This window comes from Sardina pilchardus, chromosome 1, assembly GCF_963854185.1.
Source record: "Sardina pilchardus chromosome 1, fSarPil1.1, whole genome shotgun sequence".
Lineage (NCBI taxonomy): Eukaryota > Metazoa > Chordata > Actinopteri > Clupeiformes > Clupeidae > Sardina > Sardina pilchardus.
Window position 1 is genome coordinate 7,732,654 of NC_084994.1, and position 21,392 is coordinate 7,754,045.

The 21,392-nt window shown below is 41.0% G+C and overlaps 1 protein-coding gene across 1 annotated transcript in view; it reads right to left on the reverse strand.

Moving 5' to 3' along the window:
- LOC134080745 (NACHT, LRR and PYD domains-containing protein 12-like) overlaps positions 1–17,695 on the reverse strand; it is an 83,421-nt gene extending 65,726 nt beyond the window's left edge. Inside the window, exons 1-8 of the mRNA XM_062537375.1 lie at positions 17,658–17,695; positions 14,053–14,192; positions 12,475–12,588; positions 12,044–12,157; positions 11,074–11,187; positions 7,029–7,336; positions 5,010–6,861; positions 1,583–1,753 (exon numbers count right to left, since the gene is read on the reverse strand). Coding sequence (XP_062393359.1) covers positions 1,583–1,753; positions 5,010–6,861; positions 7,029–7,336; positions 11,074–11,187; positions 12,044–12,157; positions 12,475–12,588; positions 14,053–14,168 — 2,789 coding nt within the window. The 5' untranslated portion in view covers positions 14,169–14,192; positions 17,658–17,695. The remainder of the gene's footprint in view (positions 1–1,582; positions 1,754–5,009; positions 6,862–7,028; positions 7,337–11,073; positions 11,188–12,043; positions 12,158–12,474; positions 12,589–14,052; positions 14,193–17,657) is intronic.
- Positions 17,696–21,392: the final 3,697 nt, after the last annotated feature.

Here is a 21,392-nt window from a genome sequence, read left to right on the forward strand (position 1 = left end):
GCGAACTACAGGATCTGGCGAAAGTCAGGTTAGATTGAATGATACACGGCATGAGATGTTTGAATTTCCATGGTTTTTCTGGCCGTGTTGGTCCTGTCAATTGTATTAGCCTATGAACTGTGCTGTTAGCCTGACGACATCATACTCAATTCTTATCAGAATATGAGTCTGAAACTGCTCCATTCAGCTGTGATTATGGGGCGTGATTCAACCGATACAGTGCGGGGGGGATAGCTCTGCACTCATTGGATAGACCAAACCAAACCGAACAAGTTATTGGCTGTCAGTATCTGCGAAATCTAAGACAGAAATATGTAGCAGGGTAGGCTATGGAAAACATCCTCCTTTGTTTTTAAAAATAATTCCTTCAAACTGTATGCAATGAACAGCTGGGGAAGTGTGTCGTTAACCCAACGAGCAAACAGACATTTTTAAACAAACGGGAACAACATCACCCAAACATGCTGTTTTAACTGGGTGAAAGTGAAACTGAAGTTTTCCCACACATCCTCGTTGGTCTAAGTGTTCAGAAATAGTTGTGCGAATCCGTGATAAAACCTCCGTTTCAATAGCTAAGATAAACGAAAGGCCAAACTGCATGAACAAATTATGCATTCATAGCCATAGCGTTTCTGTTGCAATCAAAATCAACCTAAGCGAACATGGTCTCACACCCAACTCGTTGAACGAGGACGCATGCAGCCGTGAACGTCACTGCTGTTCATATGTCAATAATCACGTAAAGCCCGCCCTGTGAAATGTGATTGGTCCGAACCGAAGTGTATCTCGAATAGTAGCAGCTGAACGGAGCAGTGCTAGACCGAAGTTCCCTGCAGAAAAAGAATGGAGGCGGGGCTAAACTTCGGTCTGGCATCCAGGCTACTGTGATGTTTGTTACAATAAACATTCAAGAGCATTAAATGGAAGACAATACTTTTTATAAGAACACACGTCAGCCATATGACTCCTATTAGATAAGTTTCGTTTAACCGGACCTACAATAACTTTCTCTTCAGCATTGTAGCAACATATAGCCAACCGTTAAAACGAGGCAGATATGACATTGCAACAATGTTTACAATGTACCGTTGCAAAGATTATGCAGACTGTTACGATTGATTGACACACGCTCACACACATATCAGCCTGTCGAAATCATACGCCGGACGCGTATGATGCGTCTTTCTACATGGGTTTAGTTATCGGGCTATAAAGAGACCACACTTTTGTTACAATTGAAGACGCTAGCTCCGCTTTGCAGGCTACTTTGTAATGACCTTCTGTTTCCAGGGTTTCTTATTTTGTTAATCAATGTTGTTAAAAAAAAAAAAGAAAGAAAGATGCTTTAGGGCACCCCTCAACCAATGTGGCACCCTAGGCGGTCGCCTAGTTGGCCTGTAGGAAGAACCGGCCCTGGGGGGGAGGGGGTGTCTGGAAGTCTTATTTTTTCCCTTTCCTTCACTGTCTGGACGATGTAACAATGCAAATTTCTCCTTTGGGAGACAATTAAAGGATTATCTCATCTTATCTTATCTTATCATAATAATGATCCTTTACAAAGACATGTCTGACTAACACCAACCTTAAGGTCTGCAGTTTGGCGTTAGGACTAGACAGTCCCTTAGAGAGAAGCTGAACTCCAGAATCTCCCAGGTCATTGTGACTCAGGTCCAGCTCTATCAGGGAGTTTGGAGACTGTAGAACAGCAGCCACAATTCCACAGGACTTCTCTGAGAGTTTGCATTCAGCAAGTCTGCATAACAACATGAAAAACAAACAACAAAAATATAAAATATTGCAGAAATGGATAAAAGGGATACGAAGTGCTCCGATAAATCAACACAATCATAATTTCAAATCACACACACACACACACACACACACTCACACACACACACACACACACACACAGCTGAGTGACCCGCACAAGACTTACAGTACACATGTAAAATGGAAAAATAAAAATAAAGATGAACTGAACTGAACGGAACATTCTCTTCTCTCTCACTCACACACACACACCTGAAAGTTTTTAATGTTATAAGAGGATATACAGTGAGGAGCACATGTATTTGATACCATGCTAAAACAGGAATATAAAATCATCATTTGACAATTGATCTTAATGCCTTAATTTAAAAAATGAGTAAAAATCAAACCGCCAAGGACACCAATTTTCTTTGTGATTGAAGAATGTATCGTAAATAGATAAATGTTTTCCTTAAATGCTAGGGGAAGGAAGTATTTGACCCCCTATGTAACCCTATGGGAATTTAACACATAGGGTTAACATAGGGGCAGGCAGATTTTTATTTTTAAAGACCAGCTATTTCATGGATCTAGGATATTATGCATCCCGATAAATTTCCCTTGGCCTTTGGAATTAAAATAGCCCCACATCATCACATACCCTTGACCATAGCTAGAGATTGGCATGGTGCTTTTTCCAGTAGGCCTATTAGCCTGTTTGATTTGCATTGAGCTCAATGAGCATCAAACAGGCTAATAGGCCTACTGCAAAAAGCACCATGCCAATCTCTCGCTATGGTGAAAGGTATGTAATGACGTGGGGCTATTTTAATTCCAACGGCCAAGGGAACTTTATCAGGATGCATAATAACCTGAATCCATGAAATAGCTGGCCTTAAAAAATAAAAATCTGCCTGCCCCAATGTTAACCCTATGTGTTAAATTCCCATAGGGTTACATTGGGGGTCAAATACTTCCTTCCCCCTAGCATTTAGGAAGAACATTTATTTATTTACGAAACATTCTTCATTCACAAAGAAAATTGGGGTAGTTAGCGGTTTTATTTTTACTCAATTTTTGAATTAAGACATTAAGATCAATTGTCAAATGATGATTTTATATTCCTCTTTTTAGTCAACTTTAGCATGGTATCAAATACATGTTCTCCTCACTGTAACACAGGGTTTCCCGCAGCGCTTTCCTGCTAAGGCGGCCGCCTTAACAACACAGGGCTGCCGCCTTAACTAGCGTCTTCAATAAATAAATAAATAAATAGATAAATATATTCGCCGCGTTGCTGATATTTGTCATGTTTTCTCCCTGTCGTTCCAAACCGTGGCCGCTAGTCTTCCTTCTCTGTAGAACGCATTGAAAAAAACAAAAAAAACAACAACTTTGAGTGGGCCTATGCGCACAGGCGACGCGCTCATTCAGCATGGGTTACACTTTTGAGCGCTTTATCTTTTTTTCATCACTCGTCTAGGCCTACTAATGCATACAGCCCAGTGCATCTCGTAATTTGTTGTGACAAACACTTGTGCCGTCTAGCCAACAGCTAACAACAACTTGTGACGGCTATTTATTCACCTGTTGTAAAATACTGTCTGAAGTTTAGGTACACAGGCTAGTTGAAACTGTACCTCTTGTCGCCCATGCAAGTTTCCTTCATCCCGAACTCGGCGGGACGCACCTTTCGGTTTTGTTGAAATAATTCCTGAATGTTTTTGTTCACAGCTGAACATGCAACTGTAGCCTATTTGACAGATGACAGATTTGGTTGCTAGTGACACAATATTAGCGTTCAATGTGGTACGATCTCGTCGCTAATTACGTTTAATTAAAAACGTCTCGGCTCTTCTTGGGCTATAATGAGCAACAAGCACTCACAATAGGCTATACAGCTTCAAAGAGTTGCAGCTTTAGTCTACTAAATCACAATTCATTAACTTACCATACAGTCGCAATGTTACACTTTCACAGTTTCATCTTTGATTGTATTTCATAGTAAATTCTAAAATATAATATAATATGATATTTATAATATAATATAAATTATTATAATATTGACTGGCTTTAAAATATATCCTATGGTGCTGTCTGAGCAGTGCAAATGTTTTGACAGATACAATCTTGCAAAAGGCCCTATTGGAGTTGTAAACTTACACTTTTAAGGTATATTGTCTTGTTGGATCAGTCAATGAATTGTGTTAATGATGTTTAATTGGTTGTTGATACAATTAAATCACACTTTGAATGTGAAATCCAGGTATATTGATGTCATTAGTGTCAAACTTCAACATTTTAAACGTTAATGAAATGCTGACATACTAAATCTTTACTTCAGGTGACCTTGTCTTAAAGTAAATCAGAAAATAAGTTATTTAGACAAGTGTTTGCTAGACTGCTCCTATAGCCAACAATCCCCACTTTACCCTTTGGGAATTGAACGGTTATATGATACTTGGGTGATGTAAATGATGAAAATCTCTTTCTTTGGTTGGTCTTGATGCGGCCTTTACTCCTTAAAGACTCGGTCTCGACTCACACTTGCCTCCTAAAAGACTTGGTCGATGTGACTCGGTCTCGGCTGCAGTTAAACCAACGGTCTCGACTCGTCCCCATTGATACGCCGCCCCCCCCCCCCCCCCCCCATCGAGGGGCAGTGGCGGCGATGCAGTGGGGACGCTACGGCGACGCCCCCTTCCCCTGGACAGACACCACCTTAACTAACACATTTTCTGGGGGAAACCCTGTAACATATTTTAATAAATTGCTCTTTAAGTGCCACTTTATAGCACACTATCAACTACAATCCTGCAGTGAAGATGGGATTTCTCACTTCTTCAAATCAATATGTGAAAGTGTCCACCACCTTGCATTTTCAAAAGATTGAAAACAGTCAAGACTTGTTTTTAATTTAACAAACTTCTGTTTTAAAATGGACATTACACATCAACCTGCACTTTTCTAAAAGGTCTGCCATCAATCAAAAAACCTTTTTAAAGTGCACCAGAGTGGGCGTGGCCAAATTAACCAATTACCCATACACATTTGCAAAAGCTCATTCTAATAAAATAGTGTCCTATTCAGAAATAACACACATCAATGGGCTCCTTTCAAGAGTGAAACAAATCCAAATTCAAATTTGTTAACAGGTTAATCAGGATTCACCCCAGCTAGTAGTAGTCTAGTGACTTCATTATAACAACATTAGATTTAGTCACTTTAATTATAACACAGTCTCTCCATCAGAAACTCACCGTGCCTTTCTGCAGCACCTCACAGCTGGGATCAGTCTCCTGCGTCCCTCATCTGATGTGTTGTATTTCTTCAGCTCAATCTCATCCAGCACATCCTCAGACATCAGAAGCATGTGGGCCAGTGCTGAACAGTGGGCAGGAGATAACTTCTGTTTGATGTTCTTTGGTGATGACAAGTATGTCTGAATTTCTTTGTGCATGGAATCATCATTCATTTCAAATAAGCAGTGGAAAAGATTGATGCATCGTTCCGCAGAGAGACCTTCTCTGTTGAGTTTCTTCATGTACTGACATGTTTCCTTAATACTATGAGAACTGCTGTGTGTGTTGCTCAGTAGACCTTGCAGAAGTCTGTGATTTTTCTCCACAGAAATGCCCATAAGGAAGCGAAGGAAGAGATCCAGGTGTCCGTTCTGGCTCTCCAAAGCCTTATCAACTGCACTCTTAAGTAAGACATGTAAGTTGTCTTGAGGTTTTAATCCTAGTGCTGATTGAAAAGAATATAACCTTGATGGATTGAGTTCATCTCTACGCTCATCACTGAAGAGGGATTTTAATGCCTCATGGTCCTTAGTCAAATACGAGTGAAACACAAACACAGCTGCCAGAAACTCCTGGACACTCAAATGCACAAAGCAGTAGACCTTCTTCTGTTGAGATTCCACATGTTCTGTCTTGAAGATCTCAGTGCACATACCAGAGTACACTGAGGCTTCACTGACATCAATGCCACACTCTCTCAGGTCTTCCTCATAAAACATGAGGTTGCCATTCTCTAGATTCTTGAAAGCCAGTTCTGCCAGCTTCAGTAAAATGTTTCTCTGAGATTCCAGAAGTTTCTTTGTATCTGTTTCAGGTCCACTCTGATACTTCTGATCCTTTCTTGTGGTTTGGATGAGCAAGAAGTGTATGAACATCTCAGTCAGTGTTTTGGGAATGTCTTTGATGGTTTTCCTTTCCAGTATCTGCTGAAGTACAGTAGCTGCAATCCAACAGAAGACTGGAATGTGGCACATAATATGGAGACTCCTGGATGTTTGAATGTGTGAAGTGATTCTGTTGGCCAGACTCTCATCACCGATTCTCTTCCTGAAGTATTCTTCCTTCTGTGTGTCATTGAATCCTCGTACTTCTGTTACCTGGTCGATGAACTGAGTAGGAATCTGACTGACTGCAGCTGGTCTTGAGGTTATCCAGATAAGTGCAGAGGGAAGCAGAGTTCCCTGAATGAGGCTTGTCATCAGAACATCCACTGATGATGTTTGTTTCACATCAGACAACTTACTGTTCTGTTCCAGGTTGAGAGTCAACCGACTCTCATCCAAACCATCAAAGATGAACAGAACCTGACAGTCTTTATATCCATCACTGTCATTCAGCTCCTTCAGTTTAGGATTGAAATCAAGCAGGAGCCTGTGAAGACTGTACTGATCACCCCTGACTAAATTAAGCTCACGGAAAGAAAGGGGAAACATAAAATCTATATCCTGATTGGCTACCCCATCTGCCCAATCAAGAATGAATTTCTGAACTGAGACAGTTTTTCCAATTCCAGCAACACCTTTGGTCATCACAGTTCTGATGTGCTTCTCCTGTCCAGGTAAGGGCTTGAAGATGTCGTTGCAGTTGATTGGTGTGTCTTCTGTGGATTGAGATCTGGACGCTGACTCTAGCTGCCAAACCTCATGCTCCTTATTCACCCCTTCACTCTCTCCCTCTGTTATGTAGAGCTGTGTGTAGATCTTATTGAGGAGAATCTCAGCTCCTGGTTTGATGATGCCTTCAGAGATGTTTTCAAACCTCCTCTTCAGACTGGCTTTGTGATTCTTTATAACTCTCCTCAGGTCCTCATCTGTTTAAAAAATGGCAAAACAAGTCATTAAAAAGTTGTAATAACAGTCAAAAATAAAAATCTGAAATTATTCATATTTGCATTAACTTACTACAGATAGACCTATACTTCCCAGAAAACTAGATAAAATCAATATAAAAATGTGAAAAGCCAAAAGGTGTACTCACCTAGTTCCCTCTTTCTGCCTGGTGTATGTTCAGTGCGCAGGTGTCTCCTGCTGTTGATCAAGCCAGTGTGTTCACCCTGTGTGCTCATATCTGTGTGTTCATCCAGAGGAGGCTGTAGAGGAGGTTGGGTTCTGCAGGTCTTTCCACACTGGGGACAGGCTTGGTCTCCTGGTAGTCCAGGCTGCTCCCAGTAGCTGCTGATGCACTGCCTGCAGAAACTGTGTCCACAGGTGGTGATGACTGGGTCCCTCAGGACCTGCTCACACACTCCACACCTGGACTGATCCTGGGTCAGATCAGCCCTTGACCTGCAGGTACATCAGACAAAGAACACTTGAACTTATGCACTAATTGACCCTCAGATAATCTACTGATTAAAATGTGTATTATGAACCTTTATTTTATCTGCACTTGTATCTGTTTTCAGAATAGAATAGAGATTTAAAGGATCCATTCCACAAAAGACAGAGGGCAGCCCTCAGCTCACTGCATAGGGATACGATCATTAAATTCTCATCTCTCTCTGTGTGTGTGTGTGTGTGTGTGTGTGTGTGTGTCCTATCACTCGTTTCAATTTAGGTCCTTGTCGTCGTAATTACCTCCGCCAAGGAGGTTATGTTTTCATCAGGGTTTGTTTGTTTGTTTGTCTGTCTGTCTGTCTGTCTGTTTGTTAGCAAGATAACTCAAAAAGTAATGGATGGATTTCCATACAATTTTCAGGGAAGGGATTAGGGATGTCGCGATTTACCGGTATTATGATAACCGCGATGATACAATTTGAAAATATGAATATCATATAAATATTGTATAAACGATATTATCGTATGACACAATCGTCTTTACATAAAAAGGCTTTTCGTGCTTGTTGTTTCTCCATTTATCTCTCTAGCTCTCTCTCTCTCTCTCTCTCTCTCTCTCTCTCTCTCTCTCTCTCTCTCTCTCTCTCTCTCTCTCTCTCTCTCTCTCTCTCTCTCTCTCTCTCTCTCTCTCTCTCTCTCTCTCTCTCTCTCTCTCTCTCTCTCTCTCTCTCTCTCTCTCTCTCTCTCTTCCTCCTTCCAAACAGTCACACACGCAACTGTGGTCCGTGTTTGTTGACATTTTTTCCTGCTCGCTCCGGTAGCCTACAGCTGCTAACTTATAGCGAGATATCGATCAACTTTTTTCCCCAGCCAAAAAAGTGTCAATTGTAACTTGGTGATGATCAGCTGATCAGATGATCATGCACATTAGTGCAGCGTTTCTCAAACTATGGGCCGCGCAAGGTGGAGACTGCTGGTCCGCGAGATGGAGTGAAATTAGGACCGGTGCGTCACCTGATAATTTGCTGCGCAATTGATCAAACAACCGCGGACCGACAGAAAAAGAAAGCAAACGTTTCTGCACTCAGGAGGAAATGCTGGCTAATTCGATGTGATTAAACAGACACAGGCTACAATTAAGTGGTGGCATTCATTGAATGCATGCGTGTGCGCGTTTTCGTGACAGAAACTGAAACTAACGTAACGTTGGTGGCAAAGCTCCGCTTCAACCTGTCGGAAGGCTATTTAATTATTTAACAACATTTAATAGAACAACGTGGATTCTCGTTCCATAAAAACAGAGCAGAGACTGTAGGCCTACAATACATTATTTAGCATTGAGTATTGCTTAGTCAAATTTGAATACCGTATAACATGGTCAGAAGATTGTAGCATTTCATCTAAAGATCTCCAGATTTACGCCTATCTGCATGGCCGTTTACCATAAACAAAAGTTGGTATTGTGTTTCCTGAATCCTTACATTCAGGCATTCAAAATACATTTCATTATAAACCATATCAATTTGTTCTCCATTTGCCAACCAGAGTATGATGCTTGCATGAGGGAAACATCCCAAAACAACAGCACCCATATAGTTGCTGTTGTTTTCAGAAGTATCTCTCATGCAACCATGCAAAGGCAATGAACTATTACAATCATATCTTATAGTAAAGCAGGCCTCTGATGTGCATAGAATATGTGCATGTGCATAGTTTTCACAAACTTCTTGTGAACAATTTTCACACTTTAAGACATCAGTTCTCAGGTGATAAGCCTAGTGTTAGAATTAGAAGGCTAGTTGTTGTAGATATTCTCTGTAAAGCAGGGTCTTCAGGAGTTTCGAAGATGGAGAGGGATGTCCCTGCTCTAGTAGGCACTGGTAGCTCGTTCTTTCAAATAGTATGTTAAGCAGCCAGAATTTCAAAATGTTCATGCTCTATGTTTTGTCCAAATGATGTCTGTCTATATCGTCCTTGCACTTGGAGAAAACGGAAATGTTTCATTTGTCCCGTGTTTCAATCATCCCGGTTGTACCTACTCATTGAATCAAAAGCTTTACTTTGTTAAAAGTCTAACAACCTGTTAAAATATACCAGAAAATTGTGTCTAGCTCATCATTTTCTGTCTGGGGGAGAGCCCCCAGACCCCCCACGGACCTGTCCCACCCACTCTCAAAAAGCCTCCAATGCCAATGCATTGACATCTTTTCATCTTTTTTTTTTTTTTTTTACTATAGATATCGTGATAATATCGTTATCGTGATATTTTTTGACATGATAATCGTATTGTGAAATTTTGATATCGTGACACCCCTAGAAGGGATTACATTTTGAGAGTGATCCGCATCACCCCCGGGAATCCGGAGCCGTTTCACTTAGCGGTGTAATGGCATGGTATGGCCACATGGTGGCGATCTGAATAGTTTAGGTTCATATGTACTGTATGACAACCTAGGAAGAACAATACAGGCGGAGGTCTGCGCTCTCTGAGTGCTTTTCTAGTTGTCATTTGCTTATTCAAAGGCTCAAGTCCAAAGTAGCTTGGGCTATTGGAAGCGTCAGCTTACTGCACATACGTTTTATGTAAGTTTGAATAGCCACTATCTCTGGTCCTGTGCTGTGCTATGTGAGAGGTGGGTACGGAAGAGTGGAGAAAGCCAACATGTGCCTCTTTAACATATACTTAACCCTATGAGAGCCATGGTGGAGGGATACTGTCTGTGACAAGAGCTGATCTGACCTGACTTGTTTGCGTGGTAGCACACATGATGATTCTCTACAACAACTTCTTACTACAATGCAATGAACAAAGTAAAGGCAAAAAAAGTGTTTATTTGTCAAACTAATTTGGATGCAATATGAGTCTTGAATTGGATACCATGCAGGAATTTGCTAGGATTTCAAAACTGGATTATGAATGTGCCTTGCCATAAAGAGACATTCATCTTAGACTCTTCTACATGCCATAACTATGCGTTCATTTTCATACTTGATCGTACAGACAAGTGCCTAGTCTTGTTGGAAAGCCCTACTTCTGCTCTTTCGTGCAACACATTTGAAAAAATAAATAAATAAATAAATCTGCTTCGAATCTCCTTCTACGAGTTTCAGCTGTTGTTTTCCGGACGAATACTTGGTGCAAAGGTATCCGTCCGGAAAACAACAGCTGAAACTCGTAGAAGGAGATTCGAGCACTTCTATCAATTGACTTGTAGTCGAGATATTGCTCAATTATCACAGTGATCTATAGATATCTCAATGATCACAGCCATCTATAGAATGTTATGAATGAGAAAGTATTTCACAGATGCACAACTTCTGTTACATTAGTTCACATTTGGGTTTACAAATGCACAAATGTTGTGCATGTTCTCAGATTATGAAACAAGGATGTACGAATGTGTTTTGCCCCAATCGTTGCAGTGTAAATGGCGCAAAAGTCTCGAAGGCATGAGGCCAGGACGTTGTGATGCACATGTGAGGATTTGTGTATCTGTAAAACGGATGTGTGAACCTGTAAAACGGATTTGTGAACCTGTAGCCCTATTTTGTGTTAACAGTATGAAAAAAGTATGTACAACTTCAAATTTACGGTTACACACTTGTGACTTTAGTGTGCAAATGCGAAATCTGCAGTTAAATGTGCTTGTGACTTTTGCACCAAATATACCTTCATAGTATTGCATGTGACAACACTGACATATCTAAATAGCTTTCATAAAACCTGCAGACTGATAACTACTCACTTTAGACCTGGTGGAACTGGTTCACTGCTGAAGTTGAGAATATCATCCATGGACTGATCACTCTTCATGGACACACAGCTGGGCACCGGAGATGGAGGTCTGTCTGTCTGTGGCCTGGTTACATAAGGAGACAAGAAACTGAACATCAACTCATTTCTCAGTGAGGTGATTACAATTTTTACTTTACCCCGGATGAGAATCTGTGTGTGTGTGTGTGTGTGTGTGTGCGTATGACTGTCTGTGTGTGTGTGTGTGTGTGTGTGTGTGTGTGTGTGTGTGTGTGTGTGTGTGTGTGTGTGTGTGTATGACTGTCTGTCTGTGTGTGTGTGTATGACTGTCTGTGTGTGTGTGTGTGTGTGTGTGTATGACTGTCTGTGTGTGTGTGTGTGTGTGTACACAAGGATACAAGGATGTTTATTTGTCACATGCATAATATGATTACTGATTGTATTGTGTATAGAGATTGAGAACGTGACGTGAAACGCAACGCATTTTGGGAATAGGTGGCCCAAAATTAAGTTGTTTTACTGACGTGCGGGAACAACGAAGTGCAGTTGTCGAAATGCCGTTTACCTGCTGTGTTATAAAATTCAATAGAGTAACATGAAGCTTATCTTTTATAGTTTTCCAGCGTGGAAAAATAATAGTATACGTCATGTTTCAGAGGTGACAAAAAGGCGAGGAATGGCTTGGATAGCAGCACTAAGGAAGCGCGAGATTATAACTGTTTTTCACACAATTTTTTCACGCTTAGTTTTCATTATTATCATGCCAGATCATAGACCCAGACCCACTAGTTTACATGGGCTGGCATCAGGCGAGCCAAACCTACCCATAATTCTTTGTGTTTTGATGACTTTGGTCACATGTCTTAGCGATCTCTATTGTGGAGTATTGTGTAGTATTGCATGTGACAACACTGACATATCTAAATAGCTTTCATAAAAACTACAGACTGATAACTACTCACTTTAGACCTGGTGGAACTGGTCCACTGCTGAAGTTGAGAATATCATCCATGGACTGATCACTCTTCATGGACACACAGCTGGGCACTGGAGATGGAGGTCTGTCTGTCTGTGGCCTGGTTACATAAGGAGACAAGAAACTGAACATCAACTCATTTCTCAGTGAGGTGATTACAATTTTTACTTTACCCCGGATGAGAATCTGTGTGTGTGTGTGTGTGTGTGTATGTAGGTGTATGACTGTCCGTCTGTGTGTGTGTGTGTGTGTGTGTGTGTGTGTGTATGTACAAGGATACAAGGATGTTTATTTGTCACATGCATAATATGATTACTGATTGTATTGAATATTGTGGAGTATTGTGTAGTATTGCATGTGACAACACTGACATATCTAAATAGCTTTCATAAAAACTACAGACTGATAACTACTCACTTTAGACCTGGTGGAACTGGTTCACTGCTGAAGTTGAGAATATCATCCATGGACTGATCACTCTTCATGGACACACAGCTGGGCACTGGAGATGGAGGTCTGTCTGTCTGTGGGCTGGTTACATAAGGAGACAAGAAACTGAACATCAACTCATTGAATAAACTAGAAAAGCACTCAGAGGAGAGCGCAGACCTCCTGTATTGTTCTTCCTAGAATAGAATAGAATAGAATAGAATAGAATAGAATAGAATATATACTTTTTTGATCCCGTGAGGGAAATTAGTTTCTCTGCATTTACCCAATTTAACCGAATTAGTGAACACACAGCACACACACAGTGAGGTGAATCACACACTAACCCAGAGCAGTGAATCGGATTAGACCATTAGCTTCTCGCCTGCTAGCTTCATATTTAAAAGTGACTAAGATTTTCCCATTTAAAACGTGTCTCCTCTCAGGTTAAAAAGTGCAATAAGACCAACTGAAAATGAAACCTGGCGTTTCTCTAGGCTGATTTGACATGGAACTACACATCTGGCGTAACAATCAAGGCAACTTGCAAACTACTGACACTACTAATGCTTGTTGTCTATGGGGGACTATTTTCAGGTGCTGCGTACGATATCACTGCGCCTATGGTACGTTTCCCTATCAGCAGCCTCTGCTTTCTACACTCCACAACCACAAGGAATGACGTCTGCAACCGACTATGTCACACTTTTGAATGTGAGACTGAAAAAGTCCTCTCTTGAAGGTTATACTGTTAGGACATGTAGTGAGGTGGCACAGGAAGGTCAGAAGAATAGAATAGAAGAATAGATACTTTTTTGATCCTGTGAGGGAAATTTGTTTCTCTGCATTTAACCGAATTAGTGAACACACACAGTGAGCTGAATCACACACTAACCCAGAGCAGTGAGCTGCCTGCCCAACCAGCGGCGCTCGGGGAGCAGTGAGGGGTTAGGTGCCTTGCTCAAGGGCACTTCAGCCGTGGTGGACTGGTCGGGGATCGAACCGGAACAAGTCCGAAGCCCTAACCAGTACACCACGGCTGCCCACAAGGAAGGATTGACTGCCATGTATGGAAGAACCAGAGATGGAGCTTGAGAGCAGGATCTGCTCCTCCTGCAATAACTGCCATTTGTGTCCATTTGAATACTCTCACACAGAAAGTACAGCCTCCTCAGAGATGCTTATGTCACTGGTTTAGCATATAAGTTGCTGTTGACATTTTTTGTCCATTACACAGATTGCATGTGAGAGAAGCTTCTCAACCTTAACATTTGTGAAGAATATTTTTTCCATGGTGGTGGAAATTGGACAAATGAAGCAACAGTTGAACTTACTGACAACACAGACAAGAAGGCAAATGATTAAACAAAACAGACAAGGAGGCACCAATGTGCCAGAGAAGAACAGACAGGGTGTGGGGGCAGATATGATGTGTACTGCATGTGTGGATTCACTTACCCTCCATCAGAGTGTGTTGGGTATGATGTGTACTGCATCTGTGGATTCACTTACCCTCCATCAGAGTGTGTTGGGTATGATGTGTACTGCATCTGTGGATTCACTTACCCTCCATCAGAGTGTGTTGCTTTGCTGCTTTGTTGCACACAGCTGTGTGCTGCAGACTCTGGTCTGGGTGTTTTACTGTGACCTGCAGCCTCCTCTCTCTCCTGAGAGACACTCATCTTAGCAGCAGAAGGAGAGGCTCTCTGGGAATGGACATGAGACATATGCAGCTTTAAGTCTTGTTTCATATGTGTCACCACATACTGTAGATTATAGCTGTAGCTAAACATGAACCGCTATCTTTGCTTTAGCACTCTGACAAGATGAAGAAACAGAACAAATATAAGATAAATGAAGTACAACAACATGAACAGTCACCGCAACAGGAATGTGAAATAGTGCAATGATTTATTCAAGAGTTCAGAGGGTAGGCTGTTATGGTGTAGCCACCATGACAACATGCTTAAAGAGATATTTTTTCCTTTCAGTGACTTTTCACAAATTGTTTCACAACCAATTTTGATTATTACAGATATTTAAATATATATATATATGTGTGTGTGTCACACCAAATATATATGTGTGTGTCACACAAATTGCCTACAAATTGAAATGTCAAACCACCAAGTAGAAAGTGTAGCGGGTAGCCTATGAAGTGAAATGGTTTGATTAACTTATAGGCTAGGCTACTACAGTAGGCTAGCCTACAGTAGGCCTATGTGTGAAGAACATTCACTCACTATTGTTATATATTTTTTGACGGAGGTGAAGTTTAGGCTTTTGCCTCTGAACGCTTCATATATAATATAGTTCATGGGTTACTACAACCATCTCTTTTATTTGTTAGTGACATAGCTGATCCACAACTCACTAAAAAAGGGGCAAAATGTGCTGCTGTATCTGCAACGCGACACGAGGCCTATGCACTCACACTCTCATGATGAGGTGTCAGATAACTCCCCTTCGGTTTCATCCAATCAAATGACAGCACATCTAAAGTCCTAGGCTACACTTTAGGCCTATTCGGACGGGATTAGTTTTATGGGGGGACGTAGAGTAGCCTAATGCAGGTTTATCATATTACCTCTGTAATATAAATGTCCAATCCGGACGGGACTAGACATCTCTGTCATTTTACCTGACATGGGAGTAACTACGTTTACGTTCTGCCGTCACATCTTCGTCGCCGTGCACGTGATAGCCTACTTTGCGTCAGGTACGTGCGGCATTTTCAGATTTGAAAAGGCCTATTCGGACGGGATTAGTTTTATGGGGTGACATCAGGTAAAGTAATAACTACCAGGTAATGTAGTCCCGTCCGGACGCGCCATGTCAGTAAACATAACGGAGTATGTCGGTGACATTTACAGACACTTTTACCTTCCGTAAAACGGTCCGGAGAAATTACCTTAGGTAATATTAATCCCGTGCGAACGCGACCCTCTGTAAAGATGTCTGTAATATTTCGTCACATCCTGATTGGAAAACAATTCCACCATAGTCTGAATGAAAACATGACATGCTGTGTAGCTCCTAATAGGACGTTAGCTAGTTTGCCTATTAGCTTGATATTGTTAGCCATTTCAAACTACTTATGGCATAACATAAAGCTAACGTTTGCTAGTTTAACCAATTTGTAGTCTTTCAAATCTGAAAATGCCGCACGTACCTGACGCAAAGTATCACGTGCACAGCGACGAAGATGTGACGGCAGAACGTAAACGTAGTTACTCCTCCCATGTCAAGTAAAATGACAGAGATGTCTAGTCCCGTCCGAATTGGACATTTATATTACAGAGGTCATATGATAAATCTGCATTACTGTACGTCCCCCCATAAAACTAATCCCGTCCGAATAGGCCTAAAGACTACACAAGTTGGTTAAACTAGCAAACGTTAGCTTTATGTTATGCCATAAGTAGTTTGAAATGGCTAACAATATCAAGCTATTAGGCAAACTAGCTAACGTCCAATTAGGAGCTGCAAAGCATGTTATGTTTTCATTCAGACTATGGTGGAATTGTTTTCAAATCAGGATGTGACGAAATGTGACATCTTTACAGAGGGTCGCGTTCGCACGGGATTAATAAAATAAAATGAACGGTTGATGTAAAATAAATAATTATTTCCAAACGAAGTTTTTTGTCATGTCACTGTCTTACATGGTCTCTTAACACTATTAGGGCAGTTAGATAATTAATTTAGAAATAAAATAGCACTATTGTACATTTTACTCCCAAACTCGAAAAGCCTCCGACACTTCCAACGGTCAAGTCCGACGTCCGACGGGGGAGCACTGCGAATTACGGAGTGCCAATGTGAAGGCGGCTTATTAAGGCCTATTCGGACGGGATTAGTTTTATGGGGTGACATCAGGTAAAGTAATAATTACCAGGTAATGTAGTCCCGTCCGGACGCGCCATGTCAGTAAACATAACGGAGTATGTCGGTGACATTTACAGACACTTTTACCTTCCGTAAAACGGTCCAGAGAAATTACCTTAGGTAATATTAATCCCGTGCGAACGCGACCCTCTGTAAAGATGTCTGTAATATTTCGTCACATCCTGATTTGAAAACAATTCCACCATAGTCTGAATGAAAACATAACATGCTGTGCAGCTCCTAATAGGACGTTAGCTAGTTTGCCTAATAGCTTTATATTGTTAGCCATTTCAAACTACTTATGGCATAACATAAAGCTAACGTTTGCTAGTTTAACCAACTTGTGTAGTCTTTCAAATCTGAAAATGCCGCACGTATCTGACGCAAAGTATCACGTGCACGGCGACGAAGATGTGACGGCAGAACGTAAACGTAGTTACTCCTCCCATGTCAGGTAAAATGACAGAGATGTCTAGTCCCGTCCGAATTGGACATTTATATTACAGAGGTCATATGGTAAACCTGCATTACTCTACGTCCCCCCATAAAACTAATCCCGTCCGATTAGGCCTTTAGGCTACCTAAGGTAATTTCTCCGGACCGTTTTACGGAAGGTAAAAGTGTCTGTAATGTCACCAACATAGGCCTACTCCGTTATGTTTACTGACATGGTGCGTCCGAACGGGACTTCATTACCTGGTAATTATTACTTTACCTGATGTCACCCCATAAAACTAATCCCGTCCGAATAGGCCTTTTATGAGGATCCACACAGCAGAGGATACCAACATCAGAATGGCTACGACTTCACAACAAAACGATCTGTAATACGAATGACTTGGCTAAAGTATTGATATGGACACTTTTGTCATCCCAAACCTATGTCCTATATTATGCAAACCTATCCCTTGCTGGCCATAGGCTAGCGCCCATAGCTAGCCAGTCATGCACGACGATTTTGCGCTTGATTCCATACTTTGGCCCTTAACTTGATATTGTAGGCCTACAATGAAATTAAATTTAAAAATATGATTTATTCAGTAGCCTATAGGCTTTTATTTGATGTTAGCATAAGTTTATTAATAATCTGTCAGGGTTTAAGGCCTAGGCCCATAGACGTTCTATGTCTATGCCTAGGCCTACCCTGAAGGCGGAAATCTCCGTCGAAAACATTTTTCTTAAACAACGTCAACGAAATTCTTATTTTTTTATTAAAAATATTCCACATACCAAAACCCCAAAGTTAATGATAACAGGAACACATTAAATAGTGTGTTTCTTACCTTAGGCAACAAACGGTGTGCTCTCGATACACGACAAACGTAGGCTACAGACGCAGAGTTGGACTGTTTAGGCTACTTTCGCTTTCACAAAAGTCACTTCCGTCCCCGTATAGCCTAGCCTACTGGCATGCAGTTTCCTTGTTTGTCACTAGGTTCACTCTTCAGCACCCTACTGGAGCCGTATATCTACCCTACCAATATACAAAATATAATATATTATTTCAAACATAAATTATTCCATAGGCCTATGCCCAACTGTTGTTTGGATGCGAGCTGAAGTTCTTTGCCCGAACCCGACGGGACCCGGAGTCGGCTTCCACTCCAGCTACTCCACTAGAACGCATCTTGCGCGCGAGAGAGAGGCAATATCAGAGCAGTTGGCTTTAATTGTTACTCAAAATATTTGCACTTTGTTGATAGTGAAGTAGCCTATAAACGATTCAGGCTTTCTTGATTGTGGTTCTATGCAAGCAAGGAGTAGAAGAATGTTTTGCTTGTTGCTGATTCAAAATGGGTGTAAAATGTACTCCCATATAGGCCTACAGTAATAGGCTGTAGCCTACAATTTGCTTTTGCTGATATCTGGCATTATGGTGAAACAGTATGCATTTAAATGTTTAAAATATTCACCATAAATCTACGAAAAGCTATTTTCTCATCCTGATTACTGTAGTTGGCAATGTTGCTGATATCTGCCATTACGGTGAAACAGTAGGCCTATGCATTTAAGACTTATGTTCATTATTCACTCATGGGCCATTCAAAAAGTGGTTATATATTTCATGTTGATCCCATGATGGTGATTACATTTGCTAAAAATGCTCCATTAGTTTATTTGTGCGACTTTTTGAAGGTCACACATCTTCCTGTTTTTAAAATTCAAGTTCAAATTCGAGTGTTTTGGGGCACTTGTTAATTTCCAAGTTCAGCCAGGCACATGCCAATATGAAACTGCCAAGAAAAAATGAGCTGATTAACTGGGGGGAAATGAGCAGTATTTACCTGAGGCAGCTGTCAGAATATCAACCATACTTGACTGATTACTCATTTAGGCCTACGTTTTTCTTTCAGTCTTTTCTTTCTATAAGTGGAATTAATTGAAAATCAAAATTGTTCCTAATGAAGTGGTCGGGGAGTGTATACACTTGTGTACAATTCGTGCACAGAAATCACTCCCAAGATTGTGCAGTGTGTTGTTGAGGTTTGTGTAATGGCTTCTGGTGTTGACTTACTTGAATATTTCCTTCATTTGTTTACATTTAATTGGCATGTAGGCTAAACAGCAGAACATCACACTGGATTTCGGTTTGTTTTTTTGCTCATCAATGTAGGCCTATCTGATTGTAGCTGGGGATTTGAATGTAGCCGGTTGACAGCATATTTATTTATTTGAGCTAAATGTCTTCCAAGTCTTGTTTTGGGTTAAGATGCATAATATCACTTGAGATTGTTTGCATGGGTGTCCATAGTAGGCTATCCAGTGTTGGGGTTGCAACCAATGATTTAATCTGTCGATTTTCTTGATACATTTATTTGTTTGAATGTACTGTAAGACAATGGTGAACAATGTATCACTCTTTCCCAAAGCCCAAAACACAACCTGTCTTGTTTTGTCCTGTGGGGTGTCCTACGAAGCAAGTTAGACAAATCTAGGTTATCTAGACATATCGAGGCTGCACAAAGCCTCAACTCGGGTATTAAGTTAAGTGATCCTACGACAGCAGGTATGTGATAAATTTGTCAAACTAGGCTTTCAGCTCAGATCTGTGCGCGTTCTCGTGGTTGGGGTGATTTTGACCAATCGGGAAACGTGGAGACGCACAAGACAGCCTAGGTTTAAAAACGATTACTTCCGCATTTATGAGCGGTAGCGAAATCTAGGGTGGTATTTTTTAGTGTCTAACCTATAACATCAAAAAGTCGATGGTCATCAGATGTTGTATGGCATGCATGTCCATAGTAGTGACATATTTGCACGCACAACATAGTTAAAGGAGAATTCCGGTGTGAAATTGAGCTTAACTGTACCGAAACATGTTAAGGTGTACTCACACGTGTTTTAGACGCACTTTCACTCACCCCCAGCATTCCGAACTCCTCCGTTTTCAGCCTAGCTTACAGTAGGCTTGAATCTATTAGATTGGGCATTACGTAGCCTATGCAGCTAAATCGCTATTTTTAAACCATTAAAACGCTTCCAAGTAACTCCACACTGCATTGGTAGACTTCTGAGGGTCCTGACATTTAAAACGAGACACTGAGAACTTTGGAAATGCACAGGAAGTTTATTTAAAAAAGACTGTTTACAAGCAGTGCCTTCATAGAATCTCTCCGCTGGGCGCCATCTTGGAATCAAGTCGCGTTAAGCCGACTGACGAGCACGAACGAACAGGAAGGACAGGGGAACATATTGCTAAAGTAATTCCATAGGAAATATATAGTTATACTGTCTACATGAGCATGATGAGTAACAAAGCTCAAAATGTTTGCAATATGTCCCCCTGTCTTTCCTGTTCGTTTGTGCTCGTCAGTCGACTTATCGCGACATCACCACAAGATGGCGCCCAGCGGAGAGATTCTATGAAGGTACTGCTTGAATAAACAGTCTTTTTTAATAAACTTCCTGTGCACTTCCAAAGTTTTAAGTATCTCGTTTTAAATGTCAGGACCCTCAGAAGTCAGCCAATGCAGTGTGGAGTTACTTGGAACCTTTTTAATGGTTTAAAAATAGCGATTTAGCTGCATAGGCTACGTAATGCCCAATCTAATAGATTCAAGCCTACTGTAAGCTAGGCTGAAAACTGAGGAGTTCGGAATGCTGGGGGTGAGTGAAAGTGCGTCTAAAACACGTGTGAGTACACCTTAACATGTTTCGGTACAGTTAAGCTCAATTTCACACCGGAATTCTCCTTTAAAAGCGCCTTCGAGATTCAAAATGTTTGCAAAGGCGGGGCCGAACCTGTTCAAAGTATGACAGATTAGCACACGTGAGATAACTTCGTTGTTCAAGATAATGGATTGGTTAGAATTGGTCAGAGGGCGGTGATATTTCACGATTTGAGCTATAACTAAGCACATAACCCGCTCCCGAGCAGGTTTGGTTGCGAGCATAAGATACCATGGTGATACAGCGACGCTAAAACAAATCCACTTTCGTATGACAGCATACCCTGGTTTTGAGCGCAACATACCTCGCTAAGCCACTAATCGAGCTTCGTAGGACACCCCACTGATCAGCAGTTCACTATTTAAAACATTCACATCAGAAAATCTCTGATTTTTCTCTTTAAACAATGACTTAAAGAAAATGATCCTAATTGTTGACAATTCATTTAGTTGATGCAACTAATTGATCAATCAACTAATCACTGCAGCTTGTGTCTTTTTTATTATTATTTATTTGTTTTTATCAGTATTGGCATTAATTTTCTCCACAATAGAGAGGGCCGTCTGACATGAGGCATTATATGATGAATGGAATATTCCAGGACACAGTAGCCTATAGGCACTATGCACGTTTGTTTTATTTGAAACCAAAATACAACCTAAATAAAACGTTTGTTTTGGTTCAAATAATGTGTTTTGCTGCTTGGGATAACATGTAAGCAGCAGTGAGTGGAATGGGAAAACGGCGGGAGTAGAGTAGGTCATAACTGAACTGTAGGAGGCAGATGTTCTCTTTTTAATTCCCTCCCATAAGGCAGAATGGACACTGATCCACAGCTCTGAAACAGT